This window comes from Sarcophilus harrisii, chromosome 1 (genome assembly GCF_902635505.1).
Source record: "Sarcophilus harrisii chromosome 1, mSarHar1.11, whole genome shotgun sequence".
NCBI lineage: Eukaryota > Metazoa > Chordata > Mammalia > Dasyuromorphia > Dasyuridae > Sarcophilus > Sarcophilus harrisii.
Genome location: NC_045426.1, coordinates 447103122 through 447122557, shown reverse-complemented (window position 1 = coordinate 447122557; position 19436 = coordinate 447103122). Strand labels below are relative to the sequence as shown.

General features: G+C 32.4%; 1 protein-coding gene and 1 pseudogene across 9 annotated transcripts in view; both read right to left on the bottom strand.

The window, feature by feature from the left end:
- C1H8orf89 (chromosome 1 C8orf89 homolog) overlaps positions 1-19436 on the bottom strand; it is a 126829-nt gene that overhangs the window by 90633 nt on the left and 16760 nt on the right. For 5 of the 9 annotated variants that reach the window (XM_031946255.1, XM_031946257.1, XM_031946258.1 and 2 more), the window contains exons 2-3: positions 17645-17692; positions 17089-17158 (exon numbers count right to left, since the gene is read on the bottom strand). In XM_031946255.1, the coding sequence (XP_031802115.1) occupies positions 17089-17158; positions 17645-17692 (118 nt within the window). Of the gene's footprint in view, positions 1-17088; positions 17159-17644; positions 17693-19436 lie in introns of those variants that run through there. The other 4 variants (XM_031946256.1, XM_031946264.1, XM_031946261.1 and 1 more) reach the window with 2 other exon arrangements.
- Positions 9808-11438, bottom strand: LOC116420566 (annotated as a pseudogene).

Here is a 19436-nt window from a genome sequence, read left to right as displayed (position 1 = left end):
TTTTATTATGTTTTAGCCCTCGAGTCTGAAATTATTGAATCAACATCTTAAGCTAGGCCTAGAATAACTTGGAAATAAACTTTATAGGATTATACAAGTCAACTATCATTGTGTCTTAAATGGAGTTATCAGAATTCCCCAGAATCCACAAGCAATATCTTAAGTAGCCCTTTTTGTTGCCCACTATGCTATAATGGCATAATTGTAGAAATGTAGTTCACTATTTATTTATAGGGAAACTATACAGTTTAGAAAATGGGGAGTAGACCACCTAATAAGTATATGTAAAATCTTAAAAGAATTTAAAAAAACAATGTTACCAGTACAGGTTGGGGGAAGGCAGAGTTAAGACAGCAATTCAAATGAATGATATGACTGCTAAAACAGCTAATGATATTATGATAATTATGGGCTGAATAAGAGATATTCATTTTGATTTTTTACTAAATATTTTAAAATATACAATTATCTTAATTCTTGGTCTTCTTTTCAATTTGCCAGTGGACAAGATCAGCTTCACCATCAAATATTTAAATATATTAACTCTTTTCTCTCCCAAAATAATAGTAATTAGATATCTTAGTGTGGCTCTTAATCTCCTAGATTTTAATAATGCTTTTTTGAAAAAGGTTTACTCCATTACTATCATTAAATCCAGAATTCTTATATACTTTCATGTGACTCATAATCCTAACTCTAGCAAGAGCCACTCAAAGATGTTTTATCAAAATGCATCTTGTACAAATCTAAGATAAAGGTACTAGTCACTGGTTTCCAGTCCAAAAATTACTTAACCTTGATTCACACAAGTGCTAAATATTACATACATAAGGTTAAAATTTCTGACCTGTTAGTGATCAAAAATAATTTTATTTACTGTAATTTAAAAAGCCTTCAAACTTTTGTGAGATACATAAATAAATGATGCTACTTATTTAAATATATGGAGATATGATAGTATGAGTAATAATATATTCAGATATAAAGCAATGAAACTTGGAATAGAACTCAAAGACTCTGGTCTCTCTAAAACTCTAATCCCCAGACTATAATGAATTCAATAATGATGATCTTTAGAAATTTACTATAGTTAAAAATATTATCCCTTGTTTCCTTCACACCTGCATATTAGTAAACATAGGACATGTAGTAAACATAGTAGACATGCTTTTTAAAAGTCTGGTCCCTTCTTCAAAATATAATCAGGGACAGCTAGTTGGTACAGTAGATAAGAGCAACAGCCCTGAAGTCAGGAGGACCTGAGTTCAAATCTGACCACAATCCCTAGCTGTGTGACCTTGGGCAAGTCACTTAACCCCAATTGCCTCAGCAAAAATAATAATAATAATAATTTTTTTAAATAATATAATCAGTCACAGATATCAAGGTAAAATTTTTTTTCTCAATGTATCAGATTAAGAAATCTGGTGAAAATTAAAACTATGCATGGTAATTTATTTTTAACACTGCAATAAAAGAACCTAAAATGGACTCATCAGGTAGAATAGGTGATAATTTTTAGTGTAGATACTTACACTACCACAAAGAGAAGGAAAAATGGTTTATTAGTTTGAATGTAATATGCTCTTAAAATGACTCTAAATTCTGAAACTACCAGATGTTATTTGCCCCAGTGTTATATAATAATCTTAATATGAGTGTTTTTTTGTAGATCAATCACTTTAAAATACTAAAATCCATGAACAAGAAGAGTTATGAACGTTAGACATGATCTTGCAGCTAGTTAGTACACTGGGACTTAAGGTCAAAAAAACATGCATTCATATCCAGCCTCAGACACATTAGCTATCTGATTCTAAACAAGTCACTTAACCTCTGTTGGCCATCATCTGCAAAACTGAAAAAATTGGGGAAAATAATAACATTATAAGGTTGGTATACAGATCAAATGAGGGTTGTAAAACACTTTGCAAAGCAAAACAAAATTATATAAATGCTATTATTGTCACTGTTTTGGGCCAGAACTTGAAATAAGGTACTAAGTGCAATTTAGGAGACAATGTTTAAATCTAGTTTAGAATTGATTTAATCCTACAACAAATAATGGTTTCCCAGTGAAATAATGATTGGTGTATACTCAGTGCACAGCATATAAGCAAGAAGCTCTTAGGGCCAAAGAGCACTCTGGGAGATACAGAAGCCCACTCTCAGAGGTGGAGTCAAATTCATTCCATTTTCCATCTTTGTGCTGGCTGGAGGCCGAAGGACAAACCTTTGGATTTGGTCGAGACATTCAGAGGGAGCTCTTAGAACCAAGGAGAGAGATAGGTCTCTATTAAAGCTAACTGGGCCCAAGGAAAGAGACAAGACTTGAAAGGAGAAAATAAACATTTGGATTTTATCAGCTGGCTGCATTTGAAGTGAAGTGAACTGAACTGAAACTAAGGCTGCCTCCAGAAAACCTCCCCAAGAAACCTGATCTCACAGAGAATGATTATATTATATAAAAGAAGAACACCACAGCCACTATTGCTATTGTCAAGTAAAATTTCAAAATGCATTGTTTTCTAATTAATACAACTTATACAATTGGAAAATACACAATAATTATAACATGAACACAAACAGAAAGAACATGAAACAGAAAAGGATACCAAAATAGATTAGAAACCAGAATTGAACAATATGTTGCTTATTTATAAGAAACACCTGAAACAGAAAAATACATATATAACTAAAAATAAGGTGCTAGAGCAATATCTGTATGCTTCAACTGAAGTTAAAAAAAAAAAGGCGAACATAGTAATCTTTATCTCAGACAACGTAATAAAGAAGAAAGCTACATTTTGCTGAAATATATCACAGTCAATGAATTAATTTCAACATTAAAAATATCAATTCTGTCAACACTAAACATATATGTACCAAATAGCCAGCATTTAAATACTTAAAGAAAAAGTTAAATGAGGTTTAAAAAAAAACTTAAGAGTAGGAGGCCCAATTTGCCATTTCCAGGCCTAGAAAGAAATTTAACAAAAACAAAAACAAAACCCAAGAAAGAAGTTAAAGACCTGAAAAGAATTTTAGAAAAATTAAATATGATAGGCTTCTGGAGACTGCTGAATGGGGAAAAAAAAAATTGTGCATGTTTTCAGCTCTATACTGTACCTTCACAAAATATGATCACATATTAAGAATATAAAAACTTCACAAATAAATGCAGAAAAAAGAAATACTAAATTCATCTTTTATGGACTATAATACATAAAAATATATTCAATTAAAATGCTGCTAATAAAACAATAGGAGACTAAACATTTTAAATCTAAAGAAAGGGTGAGTCAAGGGCAGTTAGATGATGCAGTGGATAGTGAATCAACCTTAACACTTACTAGCTATGTGAGCCTGGGCAAATCAAACAGGCAAATCATAACCGTCTTGGCCAAAAAAACAAACAAATAAATAAATAATAAACCCAATGAGTGAATCAACAGAATAAAGCACCCCCCAAAAAAATCAATTTCATTACAGATAATGACAACAATGCAAAAACATAACAAATTTTTAGGACTGGGGAAAATGTTTCTCTCTAAATACTTCCACCAATAAAAGAAAGAGCTAATCAATAAAATAAGCAAGTAACTTGAAAATCTAGGAAATCAATAAATTAAAAGCCCAATTAGGCATCAGACTAGAAATCCAGAATATCAAAGAAGAGATTAACATTGAAAGCAAAACCAAAACAAAATCATATTGAATAAGTAAAACTAAGAATGGTTTTTAAAGAAAAAAATAGATAATTATCAAACTTGATTAATAAAAGAAAAATAGTAAGTTTATCACAATAAAAAAGTAAAATAACAAATGAAGCAGCTAAAGAAATTAAGATTTATTTTATCCTATTACATGTCCCCCAAATCTAACACTAAATTAAAGATGCATGAAAAAATGTGTAATGCCCAATTTAATAGAAAAAGAAACATTTAAATAACTTAATCTTAGAAAAAATTGAAAAAGCCATAAATGAACTTCAAAAGAAAATAATACCAAGACCAGACAAAATGATAAGCAAATTCTATAAAATCTTTGCAGAAAAAGTAATTAAAAATTAATTGTATTAATTATACAAGCTGCATGAAAAAAAAACAGGGAAAGGTCCTATGAAATTCCTTGTATAATACAAATATGGTCTTAGTATAAATCAGAGAAAATCAAAATCCAGATAATTCAACATTAGGAAAACAATAAATACAATTGGTCATATTAACAGGGAACCAAAAAGTCACATGATGAAAAAAAAGTTTTTGCAAAGATACAAAGATCACTTTTAAAATCACTAGAAAGCATAGAAATATAGAGCTTTTCCTTAATATGATAAATGGTATCTCTCTAAAATCAAGTGCCATTATTATAAAGAATGGGAATAAATCAGAGGCCTTTTTCAATAAAAAGAGAGACAAAGCAAGGATGTCATTATCATCATTATTATTCTATATAGAATTGAAAGTGACACCTATAACAATAAGATGAGGAACTGAGCACAGGCAAAGAAAAAGCAAAATTATCACTTTTTGCAAGTGTCGATTTCCTTAGAGAATATTAGAGGCCACTAAAAAATTAAGTGAAACAATTAATCACTAGGTACAGACCAATACCAAAATACCAAGATAAACTCCAAATAGGTATATGACTTAAACATAAAAGGTGACATTAAAAAAAAGAGGAAAAAGGAATAAATTAGCTGTCAAATCTATGAAGAGGGATAAATTAATAACCAAATATAGATACAAAATGACTAAAGGTAGAATGAACAATTTTGATCACATGAAATTTAAAAGGTTTTGCACAAGAAAAATGAATCCAGATTTAAAAAAAAGAAAAGTCAACAAATGGAAACAAAGTAAGTTTCTCTGATAAAGGTCTCATTTCCAAGATATATAGGAAAATCATTCAACTTTATATGAAGAGGAGCCATTAGCAAATTAATAAATAGTCAAGTGTATATGAGTATGTAGTTTTTAGGAGGAAATCATTTAGGCTGTCAACTATGTGGGGAAAAAATGCTTTAAGGGACTTCCTACATTGTACTTATGTGACTGATAATTATGCTGTTAAAATGGTAGATAAAATGTACCATTATTTTCAACTGGTTTTAAATTATTTTTCCTTTTTTAAACAAAATTTCTGAGTGATTCTATCAAGAAAATATAAAAACACAAGGCTATAAGCAAATGATAGTTGCCTTTAGGTAAATTTATATAATAAGGCAATCTTCAAGGTCACATAACACATTGCTTCACTGCTGTTTGCATTCTGCTGAGTTTTGATTTTTATTTTGTATTCTGCAACTTTGCTAAAATTATTTCAATTAGTTTTTTAGTTCATTCTCTAGAATTCTCTAAGTATACCATTATATCATCCCTAAAGAGTGATAGTTCTGTTTCCTCATTCACTTAGTAAAATTCCTTCAATTTCTTTTTCTTCTCTTCTATAACTTACATTTCCAGCACAATATCAAACAATAATGGTGAAAATAAACATCCTCACTTCACCCTAATTGTGTTGGGAAAACTTCTAGTTTATCCATATTATAGATAATGCTTGCTACTAGTTTTAGATAAATAGTACTTATCATTTTAAAGTAAGCTACATTTATTCCTATGCTCTGTAGTGTTATTTTTTTACAAAATAGGAATGGATATATTTTGTCAAAAACTTTTTCTGCATATATTAAGATGATATAATTAATGGGTTTTATTATGGTCAATTATGCTGATCGTTTTCCTATTATTGAGTCAGCCCTGCATTCCCTGAGATAAATCCCTCCTGGTCATACTGTATACTTCTTATGATATATTGCTTTAATCTCCGTGTTGGTATTTTATTTACATTTTTGGCATCAATATTCATTAGGGAAATTGGTCTATAGTTTTCTCTATTTGTGCTCTTCTTGGTTTAGGTATCAGCACCATATTGTAAAGAGAATATGGTAGGACTCCTCTTTTACCTATTTTTTCAAATAGTTTATATAGTTTTGGGATAATTTTTTATTTAAATGTTTGGTAGAATTCTCTTTGACTCCATCTATCCCTGAAGAATTTTAAGTTCTAATAGCTTGTTCAATTTCTTTTTCTAAAAATTGAGTTAAGTATTCTCTTTCTTCTTTTGCTATTCTGAACAATTTTTAATAGACATTAATCCATTTCATTTAGATAGATTATTATCATATAATTGAGCAAATTATTTCCTAATAATTGTTTTCATTTCCTTTTCATTACTGGTGAATTTACCCCTTTCATTTTGGATACTGTTAACTTGATTTTCTTTTCTTTAGTTTGTTTTTTTTCTTTCATAAAACCAACTTTTGGTTTTAGTTATTCAATGGTTTTCTTACTTTCATTTTGTTAATTTCTCCTTTAATTTTCAGGATTTCCAATTTAGTGGACATTTTAAAATTTGTCTTTTTTTTTAGTTGAATGTTTAATTCATGTTTCCCCTCTATCACTGTTTTACTGATGTAAGCAATTGAGAGAAAATTATCCCTGCCATATAAAGGTGCTCTAAATTACTAATGATCAGAGAAATGCAAATTAAGACAACTCTGAGGTATCACTACATACCTCTCAGATTGGCTAAAATGACAGGAAAAGATGATGAATGTTGGAGAGGATGTGGGAAAATTGGGACACTAATATACTGTTGATGGAATTGTGAACTAGAGAGCAGTTTGGAACTGTGTCCATATGCTCTTTGTGCATATATTCTTTGATCCAACAGCGTTTCTCCTGGGCTTATATCCCAAAAATGTTTTAAAGGAGGGAAAGGAACCCACATGTGCAAAAATGTTTGAGGCAGCCCTTTTTGTAGTGGCAAGAAACTGGAAACTGGGTGGATGTTCATCAGTTGAAGAATGGCTGAATAAGTTGTGATATATGAATATTATGGAATATTATTGTTCTATAAGAAATGCTCAGCAGGATGATTTCAGAGAGGCTTAAAGAGACCTACATGAACTGCTGAGTGAAATAAGCAAAACCAGGAGATCATTGTACACGGCAACAAAATTATATGATGATCAATACTGATAGATGGTTCAAAATGAGATGATTCAGAACACTTCCAATGATCTTGTGATGAAGTGAGCCATCTATAACCAGAAAGAGGACTGTGAGAACTGAGTGTGAATTACAACACAGCATTTTCATTCTTATTGTTGTTTGCTTATATTTTGTTTTCTCTTATTTTTCCTTTTTGATCTAATTTTTCTTGTGCAGCGTAATTGCATAAATATGGAGGCATATATGGCATTTAAAATATATTTTAACATGTTTGACATATATATTGGATTGTTTGCCATCTAGGGGAGGAGGTGGGAGAGAAGGGGTGGAAATTTGGCTTTGCAAGGGTCAATGTTGAAAAACTATCCATGCTAAGTTTTGAAAATAAAAAACAAACAAAAAAAACAAACAAAAAGAAAGAAAATTTCTCTTAAGTACCACTTTGGCTGCATCTCACAATTTTTGGCACGTTGTCTCACTTTTGTTTCTGTTTTTTTGACTCACTACTTTAGGATTAGATTATTTACTTTCCAATTAGTTTTTATCTTTACACTGTCCATTATTAAATATAATTTTTATTGCATTATGATTTGAAAAGGATGCATTTAAAGTTCTGCTTTTCTGCATTTAAATTAACACAAGGTTAATTTCTTCCTAGGTATTATGTGTTGCTGAGAAAAAGCATATTCCTTTCTATTCCCATTCAGCTTTAACCAGAGAGTTGTCACATTTAATTTTTCCAGAATTCTATTTACCTCAACTTCTTTCTTGTTTATTTTTTATATTTCACTTATTTTTATTCGATGTATCTAGTTTTGATAGGAGATAGTTGAAGTCTTTCACTAGTACATTTTTATGGTCTATTTCCTCCTGTAGATGCAGATGTTACAATATTTGATCCATGTATTAATATTACTTCATTATCTATGGTACCTGTTTCAGCAAGATATAGTTTCCTTTCTTATCTTTTTAAATCAGATGTGTTTTTGCTTTTGCTTTGTCTGAGATTATGATTGCTATCCCTAATTTTTTTGCTTCAGCTAAAACATTCTGCTTCAGTCACTTACCTTTACTCTGTAAATGTTTCACTACTTTGTGTTTCTCAACAGATTCTAGGATTCTGGTTTTTAATCCATTATGCTACTTCCATTTTATGGATGAGTTCATTCCATTCATATTTATAGTTATGTTAACTTTGTACTTCCCTCTATCCTATTTTTCATTATTCTTTCTCTCACCTTTATTCTATTCCTCCTTACAAATGTTTTACTTCTGATTACCACCTCTCCCAAGTGTCCCTTCTATTAGTCCCTATCCTTCCCCTTATCCTTTCTTCCCTATAAAATAAGATAATTTTTGCATCTATACATATGCTATTTCCTATTTGCGCCAATTCTGATTAAAGCTTTGTCCACTATCTCCTGCTCATCTTCCTCTACCTCTTTCACACCTCTATTATATAAGATAATTTACTCAATTCTGTATCTCCCCCCTTCTCCCAGTGCAATCTTCTTTCTCACCTCTTTATTCTGTTTTTGTTTTTTTGGTATCCCATCAAAGTCACCTTATATCTGCACCTTCTGTCAATGTATACTTCTAATTGTCCTTATAGTAATAAAGTTAAAAATACAATCTTAATACATTTATAATTTTAACCATATTGAATCTCTCGTTTTCTTTTGTCTAACCTTTCTATTTTTTTCATTCTTATATTCAAAGATCAAAAAATATTTTCTTAATTCAGCAGTGATCCTTTAATTTAAAATGCTTGAAATAATGTTTTGGTCATGTATACTTATTGTGTATCTAAGTTATATTTTAATATATTTAACATCTACTGGTCATCCTGCCATTTAGGGGAGGGGGGGGGGGGGTAAGAAGTGAAAAATTGGAACAAGAGGTTTGGCAATTGTTAATGCTGTAAAGTTACCCATGTATATATCCTGTAAATAAAAGGCTATTAAATAAAAAAATAATAATAATAATTTAAAATGCTTGAAAGTCATCTCTTTCATATTACATATCCATTTTTTTTCCTCTGAAAGATTATACTTAGTTTTGCTGGGTGAGGGTTGTAATCTTAATTACTTTATCTTTCAGAGAATCATATTCTGGTTCTTTACTATGGAAGCTGCTAAATCCTGTGTAATCCTCACAGTAGTTCCATGATATTTGATTTTTTTCTTTCTGGCTGCTTGCAGTATTTTCCCTTTCATCTGGGAATTCTGCAATTTGGCTATGATGTTCCTGGGAGTTTTCAGTTAGGTATATCTTTCAAGTAGTGAATGGTAGATTCTTTCAATTTCTATTCTACCCTGATTCTAGGATATCACGGGGCACTTTTCCTTAATAATTTCTTACAAGATATGTTCCAAGTTTGGGGGCTTGGAAGGGAATTCAGGGGTTTGCTTGTTTTTTTGTTTGGGAATTGTTGGTTTTGTTTTGTTTTGTTTTTTAATAATGACTTTTAAGTAATCCAGTAATTTCTTAAATTCTCTTTCACATCTATTTTCCAGGTCAGTTATTTTTTTCCAATAAGAAATTTCACATTTTCTTCTCTATGTTTAGTCTTTTGATTTTATTTTATCATATCTTAATATCTTATAAAATCATTAGCTTCCACTTGCCCAATTCCAACTTCTAAGGAATTATTTTCTTCATAAAGCTTTTGTCTCTCCTTCTGTTTGGCTTTAAGGAAGTTCTATATATATTTTTCCATTATTTGTGTTTCTTTTACCAAGCTATTGACTTTTTTCTATAATTCTCTTATATTTCTTTCCCCAATTTTTTCCTGTTTCTCTAATTTGCTTTTTAAAACACTTTTTAAGCTCTTCCAGGAATCCTTTTGGGGCATGAGACCAAATGACATTTTTCTTTTGAGATTTCACACATTGCTATCTCGATGCACTTGTTCTCTTCTAGGTTTGAACTTTGATCCTCCCTGTCACTATAGTAACTTTATTGTCAAGGGTTTTGTTTGTTTTTTTGCTCATCATGTATATATACACATATGCCTATGTACATACACATACATAGATACGTGTATAAACACATACACCCCCTCCTATCCTATTTTGTGATTTGGTATTCTTACATGAGAGTTGGGCTCTGCTCTTTCACTGTCCCAAGCTTCTTGTACCAGGGCCCAGGGGTCCTTGCCATTGGCTTTTCACTTCAGGCTTGTAAATGAGAGTACCTCTTGTGGGGATAGGATTCCATTGCTGTGCCAGGACAGGGCCTTGTTGGAGGATTGCCGTGAAGGCAGAAACTCTCTGCTGGCCAGGGCTGGGGATGGGATTTTGATGCTGACTGGTCCTGGGGGCATGGTCTTGTTTTTGGCTATCAATGAGAATGAGGCCTCCCTGGTGGCCTGTGCTGGGGATGGGACTGCTCGTGTGGAGACTGGCAGTGCTGCACAGACTTCTGGGTTGCCTCGGGAGCTGCCAGCTTGCACAGGGCCCTCATCAGAGAATTGGCCAGGGCTTGGAACCTTGCTGCAGACCCCCTGCTCTATTGTTTGCAGCTGTTGGCCTTCTCCTCGGTTCACTCTCACCTCAGGGAGACAGACTTTTCCTGCTGCTTCCCCACTCCTAAATCATTTCTGAGGGGATTTTCAATGTTGTTTGAAGGGGAATTTGGAAGATCTTCAGGGAATTCCTGCCATTGTCCACCATCTTGGCACCAGAAGTCCATATTATTTCTTAATAGTTTTCAGTGACATTTTTTATTTCTCCCCCTCCCCCAAATCTACTTGATATCCTGTACCCTTATAATTTCTGGTCCACCAAAGAAGAGATCTATTTCAACTGTCTCTGACTACATCCAATATATCTTTGTCAACACCTCATTACTAAAATATTTATTGGATTCAAAGTGAAATTCCAACATGAAACTCTTAAGTGTGCCAGCATCTGAGAACTTCACTTCATCTTTCAAATGTTTTAGAATAGGTTCATTATGTTCCTAAGGAATTCACTTAGGGTCTTCTTTTTCCTTCATCTTTTTTGTTCTCCTCTTCAAGCCTAGACTTCTTTTATCTCCTCTGAAATTTCTCCATTATCATCTGGTTTCTATTCATATTCTGCTTCTGTAGACTCATAAACTGAATTAATTTCACCTCTTTTATCAAAAAGTCGCTGGTAAAGAAGAGCACATTTTGAAGGCATGGATTTCCCCATAGAATTTGGTATCTCTCTGCACATTTAACTTAAAGGTTTACAAGGGCATTGACACATTGCTTAATTAATTTTGTCAAGCTTTCAATGTAACCAGTCCATGATCCCCTAAGTATGTCAGCAAGCATTTATTACATATTTACTTTATGTCAAGCAGGCAGGTGGGTGGTGAAGTAGATAAAACTGCCAGGCTTGGAGTCTGTAAGACTCATCTTCCTGAGATCAAATCTAGCCTCAGACACTTACTAGCCTGTGTGACCCTGGACAAGTCACTTAACCCTGATTATCCCAGGTTTCTTTTCTGCAAAAAAAAAAGTGGAGAAGGAAATGGCAAACAACTCTAGTATCCTCGAAAGAAAACCCCAACAAAATCATGAAGAATTGGACACAACTGAAATAATTTAACACAACAAAAATATATTAAATGTTAACTATGATTAATAGTAAACCTATTGATAGGAAAAACTTCCTAACAATATCAGTTTCCCAAAAGTGGACTTGGCTGACTCAAGTGATGTATTCTCATTCCTTGGAGATATTCAAGCAGAGACAGGGGGGCTATTTGTCAGGTATGTTTTAGAAAGAATTTCTTTTAGGTTATGAGTCAGACTAGATGGGTGCTAAGGTCCCTTTCAATTCTATGATTCTGTAGTTTTAACCTTCTCTCTGACTGGGAGATTCCTTCTGCATAATGGTAGTTAGTTGGATTTGTATGTATAAACCATGAACTTGGTATTGTCAAATTAAGTTTATAAAGTTGAACTAAAGTATACATGATTAAATATTCTCAAGTTTGGGCAGCTAGGATTAGGTAAAAAGTCCATATTTCAGATTATGGAATAAAGATCACTGTTTGTAGCTTTGTGGATTATAAACAACTATAAAATTAAAGCAGCTAAAGGAATGGTTCAGCATATTTGCTGCAGATTCACTTTTCAAGTAGAGTGAAATCATTGTGGTCAGCTAATCGATAATAAAACTATCCAGAGGTGCCACATCTTGAATGTTATTTTGATGGCAAGTCCTTCTTACAAATGGTATGATTCCATTCAGGAGCTGTAAATCTATGGGAGAAATAGTCATAAGGCTGTAGTACTTTAGAAGTCTCTGTATTTTAAGTTCATGACCTGTCAGAAGGCAGCATGTTTCATCTTCATTCTTTTGGGATTATGATTTAATCTTATCATTGTCAGAATTCTAGTCTTTCAGAGTTGTTTTAAAAATAAAGTGAGGGAAGATAACCTGCAAATTTGTACAAACAAGACATGATAAATTGGGGGGGGGGGGTTAGTCTCGAGGAAAGGCAGTAAGATTGAGAGACTAGTAAAGTTTTCTTTCAGAAGGTGGGACTTAGTTAAGAGTTGAAAGAAGCCAGCAGGTTTAGGTGGTGAAAATGAGGAAAGAAATCATTTTGAGTATGGGGAACAGCAAGGAGGTTAGTATCACTGAATCACAAAAATATATGGGGAGGAGATAAATATAATGAGATACAAACAACTCATCCAATTCAAGATGTCTAATAGCTGGAGGTGTAAAATAGGAAGTGAGGAGAAAGATTAAGGCTACAAAGTAGATATGGAAGTCATCTGCAGGAAGATGAAAATTGAAACCATGGAAGCTTGAGGAATCTCCAACAATTAGGGAGCATGACATGAATGAAGATTTTGCAAAGGAGACAAAGAAGCAACTGGACAGATAAGAGGAAAACCAAGAGAGAAGAGAATCCCCCCAAAATGATAAAGAATATCAAGGTGTTATTGACAAGGGCAAAGGCTGCAAAGCTGACAGGAAGGATGAGGACTGAGAAAAAGTGATCTTTTGTTAGTTAAGAGATCAGTGGTAACTTAGGAGAAAACAGAGAGCAAAATAATGAGGTCAAACATCAGAATGTAGAACATTAGGAAAAGAGCAGAAAGAAGTATTGTATATGGTTTTCTCAAGGAGGTTAGCTACAAAATATTTATGAAATGTTTTAAGCAATTTAGATGAAATAAAAATACTTTTGAATATATAGATTCTTTCATTGGAATATAGACCTAGTAAATAGTAGTACTGATAGTACTATCGATAGTACTATCGGTCAAAGGATAGGCATAATTTGATAACTTTGTAGTTATAGTTCCAAATTGCTTTCCAGAAAAGCTGGGCCAATTTTCAGTTCTTTTAACAATATTATACTACTATACTTTTTTTTTTCTCATAGTCTCTCCAACATTTGTCATTTTCCTCTTTTTTCATCTTTGCCAGTCTGACAGATGAGGTAGAAACCAAAAAATTTTAATCTTATTTCATCAAAATTGTCCATTTTATCTTGTGTGATTCTATCCGATTTAGTTATGAATACTTCCTTTATCCATAAGTCTGAAAAGTAATTTCTTCCTTGCTCTTCTAATTTGTTTGTAATATAATTCTTTATATCCAACTCATATATATATTTGGACCTTATCTTGATTTTTGATAGTATGGTTCTAAACCTAATTTCTGCCAGACTACGGTCCAGTTTTCCCAGCAGTTTTTGTCAAATAGTAAGTCCTACCCCCAGGAACTAGAATATTTGGGTTAATCAACCATTATGTTATTATTTACTTTTATATATATGTTGTACTTAAGGTGCTCCACTGTCTTTTTTTTTTTTGGCTGAGACATTTGGGGTTAAGTGACTTGACCAGGATCACACAACTAGGAAATGTTAAGGGTCTGAGGCCAGAATTGAACTTGGGTTCTCCTTACTTCAGGGCCTTCTTACTTTAATTGATTCATAAAGCTAATAGAGTTAATCTAAATCCACATTTCTGATAGTACTAAACAGATTGTAACGCTATCAATTCATGTTCAGAGATTGAACACACTAAAGTAACATTGATATATTAATAGAGTAATTGTTAAGGTTAATTTAAGAATTTTTTTTTTTAAAAAACAGGGTCAAGAAAGTCTTTAAGATCTTAGTAATAAAAGAATCATTAAATGAAATGCAAATAAATAAAATTCAAACATCTTCATTTCTAAAAGTAAGCTCTATCAAATCATTGTGAAATCTCTTATGAAAAGTATTTGACTCAAAAGATGCTCTATCTCAATTCCCAAATTTAAAGGGAGGGAAAGACCAAAGTTGAAAGTCAATGAAATTTAGCTGAGAGGTGAAATCTCTTTCAAAACCAGGATAAAATATACCCTACCTAATTTCTCCCTAAATTTTAGAGGATAAAATATTTAATGCTGCTGTCTGCTCAGTAGTTCTTGCCTGGAATCTTGAATGAAGACAGAAAATCAAAGAACTTTCAAGCTGGAAGGGATCTTTTAAAATCATCTCCTTCCAACTCTCCAATTCTGCAGATTAGAAAAGTGAAGTACACAGAAGTGACTTAATTAAGTCACTTAATCTAAATTACAAACAAAAGCTAAACAGGTTAATAGGAAGGTCAAAGAAGTCATCAAGGAGCAGGTAAAATCTTAGGTCTTGAAGAATGGGGTTCCAACAGACATGGTGACAGGGTAGTATTAATTTTAGGTATGGACAATGGTATGCGCAAAAATGAAAGAGAGCAAAACAAGAACCCAAAGTAATGTTATTTGGCTAGAGAGTAAGGAAGGCAGTGTGGTATAATGAAAAAAATCTGAAGCCAAAGGACAAAACTTATCTCAGTTTTACCATCTACTACTTTTCTGAGAAATTAAGCAACTTAGTTAACCTCTCTAGGAATCAGTTTCAGACAAGGAGTTTTAACTTATGGTCCATTTTAGTTACAATGATCTTAAGGGGGAAGAATATAAAATATAACTGGATAGATAAATTGAAACTAGATTGGGGAGGTTCTAGAACAATAGTGACACCTGGTGCCTGGGGAATTACTAGGCCTAAATTTAGCCCTTTCCTTCCCTCCTGGAGGATTTTATAATCAGTTTTCCTTTCTCTTGCAGTACTTACAACTAAATTAATTCAAACAAAACTAATCTTTTTCTCCACAGCACTTTGAAAACCCCCCTTCATTTTTTTTCTTTTCTTGCCAGTTACCTCAAAGCCATTCCTCTAATTCCTTTCCAAAAACAACCTTAAATGTGGCTCCCACTAAAGTCCTATTCTAATGCTTCACTATTATCCAGACTTCTCAAAGGCTATCTCAGATAAGCCCTGACTCTGGAAGCCCTTCCTGATAGTTGGAAAAGCTGGAAGTAGAGACTAAGAAGAGCTTTCAGGTCTGTTGTAGGAAAAATGGTCCTAGTTAAGGTCAGAAAACTTCATTATTAGGTTAATTTTTTGGCTATATTAACTCTCAAAGACTATATATATAAGAGAGCTGAGATCAATGGAAGAACTACCCACTATTGACAAAATCAGGGCTTTTAGGGCATTTAAGAAACAATGTTAAAAATGATAGTTATTGCTTGTCATTAAAAAAAAAAAAAAGGTACACATTTTTAAGTGAAATTAGATCTACTAAAAAGCAAATGCCATAAATTTCTAGTCTTTGGAAGTACCCAAAAGTCCCTTGGAAATCTCCACAAAAATCCCCATCTATCTCCTAACCTTCCCTTCTAATTTAACCTGCTTTTCCTCAAGTACCAGTCACCAAGATGAAGACAATTAAATTTTTTAAAAATTTCTTGTTTAATAATATTCAAATTATTGTTTTCTTTTTTTCATTGCAAACCACGTTCCAGCTTCTGCAGTCCTAGAAACCTACATATGGCAATCTTTTCAATCGTTTCAAACATGTAATATACAGATGACTTATCTACCTGTTTGCAAGAAGGAGATATTTATATAGGAATTTATCTTTGCTATAGTGTATATAATAAATCTTTAGAAGAAGTATATATATAAAATCTGTGAAGATCTGAACAATGCTTATGTTAGTACCTAATGTATATATTAGTATTTGGTTTGACAAATTTTTGTCTGGTTTTGATCTATTGCTGGTAGACATAAGAGTTGGTCAAACTGGCTTAAATTAAAAGCATTTAAATTTATCTCCAAATTCAAAAAATCAATTATTAAGATCATTTGAGATATATATGTATTTGTATCTATGTAACAATGTGTGTATATATATAGCTATATGTACATCTATCTATAGAAACAGACAGGTATATATGTACATATATATTTTTAATGAATCATGTCATTATTTAACTTATGTTATAAAATGTATTCTTAAAATTTTGGTCTGTTTAAAAAATTTATTACCATTTCTTAATTTAAAAACATGGAAAATAAAGTTTTCTTTTCCTTCCTTATTAGAAATAATAATATTACACTTATCAATTAAATGGTATGACTTAGAAAGGCAATATGCTGGAGTACACAAGGCTATACTTAAGAGTTAGGAAAATCTGAGTTCAAATTCCAATTCAGAAACAGATATATATAGATAGATATAAATGTTCATTGTTGTTTCAATTGTATCTGATTCTTCATGACCCATTTAGGGTTTTCTTGGCAAATATACTAGATTGGTTGGCCATTTTCTTTGTCAGTTCATTTTACAGATGACAAAGCTGAGGCAAATGGCTAAGTGACTTGCCCAGAGTCACACAGATAGAATGTCTGAGGCCAAATTTGAACTCAGGTCTTTCTGACTCCAGACTTGGCACTTCATCCACTGTACCACTTAGCTATAAATATATTCAAACTCCATTTCAGATAAAGATAAAAATACATACATATCTATAGATAAACTGTGAGCCCCAAGCAAAGCACTTAACCTCACTTTCCTCTTCTACAAAATGGTGATGATGAAAATAACACCTATCTCACAAGGTTGTTAGGAAGTTAGTATGAAAATTGTTTGCAAACCTTACAGAGTTCTAAAATCGTCTGAGGGCAGTTAGGTAGTAGACTGCAGGGCCAGCAATCAGGAAGACATCTTCCTGAGTTCAAAATTGGCCTCACTTACTTTTTGTGTGTGATCCTGGGCAAGTCTGCAAGTAACCCTGTCTGCCTCAGTTCGTCATCTGCAAAATGAGCTGGAGAAGGAAATGGCAAAATGGTTTTCTTTGTGAAGAAAACCCCAAATGAGATCCCGAAGACTTAAAACATGACTGAAAATGATTAACCAACAATTATACTGTGAGCTGCTAGTAGACTGTGAGCTCCCCGAGGGCAGAAACTCTCTTCACTCTTTGTATGCCAATGTCCATCATATATAAGGCTTAATAAATGTTTACCAACTATCATGCTCCATTTTCAGTTGCACTTTTAAAAGTGAGTCAAATTCTAATGACTAGATAGGGTCTACAGAAACAAAGTGAAGTAGAGTACGGAGGCAAATGTCTTTATGATTAGTAGGTACAGGAGGTGAAGATGTTTCAGATATGAGTATTTTTGTATGAATCAGCTGACACTGAATGTCATTTAATAGAGTAGAAAAGTAATGTTCTAGATGCTGCCCCAATAGACTTAAAAATCTGGTTATAAATGTCAAAAATAGAGCTAAGAAATAGTTTACTCACCTTTGAGAATCTGTAACATTATATTGCAGTAAACTCGACCTGTCTTTCCTGTAAAATGAATCAATAAATTAATATACTTATTGACCACCTACTATATGCAAAGCACTGTAAAAATTAGGTGGAATTATGAATAGAACAGAAGACTTAGGGCCAAGAAGTTCTGAGTTAAAATCCTACTTTAGACACTTAGTAGCTATATGAACTTATTTATTTAACCTTTCTATACCTTAGTTTTTCCATCTGTAAAAGACAATAAAGATAGTACTTACCTTGTAGGGTCACTGGGAAGATGATAACATATGCATTAATTACTGTTGTTACTATTATTAATATTACACTCAGCTTTATGGAACAAATTTGTGTGTGTGTTATGGGATTTTTAAAATTCGTAATATTTTATTTTTTTCAAATACATGCAAAGATAGTTTGTAACTTTTCATCATCTTGTGTTCCAATTTTTTCTCCCTTTCTCCTCTCCTCCCCTCACTCCTAGACAATAAGCAATCCCAAATAAGTTAAACGTATAGTTCTTAAAAACATATTTTTCCATATTCATCATGCTGTGCAAGAAAGGTCAGATCAAAGGGGGAAAAAAAAAACAAAAAAAAGAAAAACAAAAACAAAAAAACAAGCAAACAGTAAGAACCAAAAAAAAAGATGGCTCTTTCCATCACAAATCTATTGGAATTGCCTTAAATTACCTCGTTGTAGAAAAGATCCAAATCCATCAGTTTGATCATCACATAATCTTGTTATTGCTGTGTACTATGTACTCTTGGTTCTATTCATTTCACTTAGCATCAGTTTATGCAAATCTTTCCAGGCTTTTCTGAAATCAGCCTGCTTGCTGTTTCTTATAGAACAATAATATTCCATTACATTCATGTAACATAATCTTATCCAGCTATTCCCCAATTGATGGTCATCCACTCAATTTTATAGAACAGATTAGCATAAGACTAAGCCTTGGAGCTTAGAGGAGAGCTAAGACATCTATATATGAATGAATATACTACAACAAAGTGGTATCACGATGCCAAAAGAGTGATAGACTGCATGTTACGGAACACAGAACCAAATGGCCCTAACAGCAGATCTAGAAAATTATATCTTATCAGTTCTCTGACAATTCTATTTCCCAAAGAAATGTGAAAACTATGAATTTAAGTATTTAAACTGTGATAATCAATAGAGAAACATCTTATTAGAAACATTAATAACTGAGTCAACAGGTATCATACGCAAAGAAAAAAATCAAAAGTTCTTTTCTTGTAATCTGGAGAATATAAAGATTTTGAACAATAAAATACAAACTACAGGTGTTAAATGTTTTTCACATTAATTAAATGGCAGACTCAACATACTACCAAATGAATACAATGTTACATACAGCTCTCTTACTGAGAAAGTAAATTTTCATTTAGATTAAAATTCCAGAAGGGAATTATCTATTTACTAAAAATGGATCACACTCCAATAGATTATTTGTTGAAATATTCAGTCTTGGACTTACCCATAGTAAGCCCAAAGTTTAAAGCTTACTATCTAAATCACTTCATACACTATTGCATTAAATAATGACTATTTTGGCAAGTTCCCAAAGCTCTCTTTGCTATAGCAAAGAGTAAATAAAAGTATAATGAATAACACTTTTTCTTCTGTTCCCCTATAATATATTTACATATTATGTGTAGATATGAGCAATCATGTATGTGTTAAAAGGGCAGAAGGCAACAGAGATTACAATCAAAAGTGGATGGAGAAAATGGAATGATGGGAGAATTTTTGAATA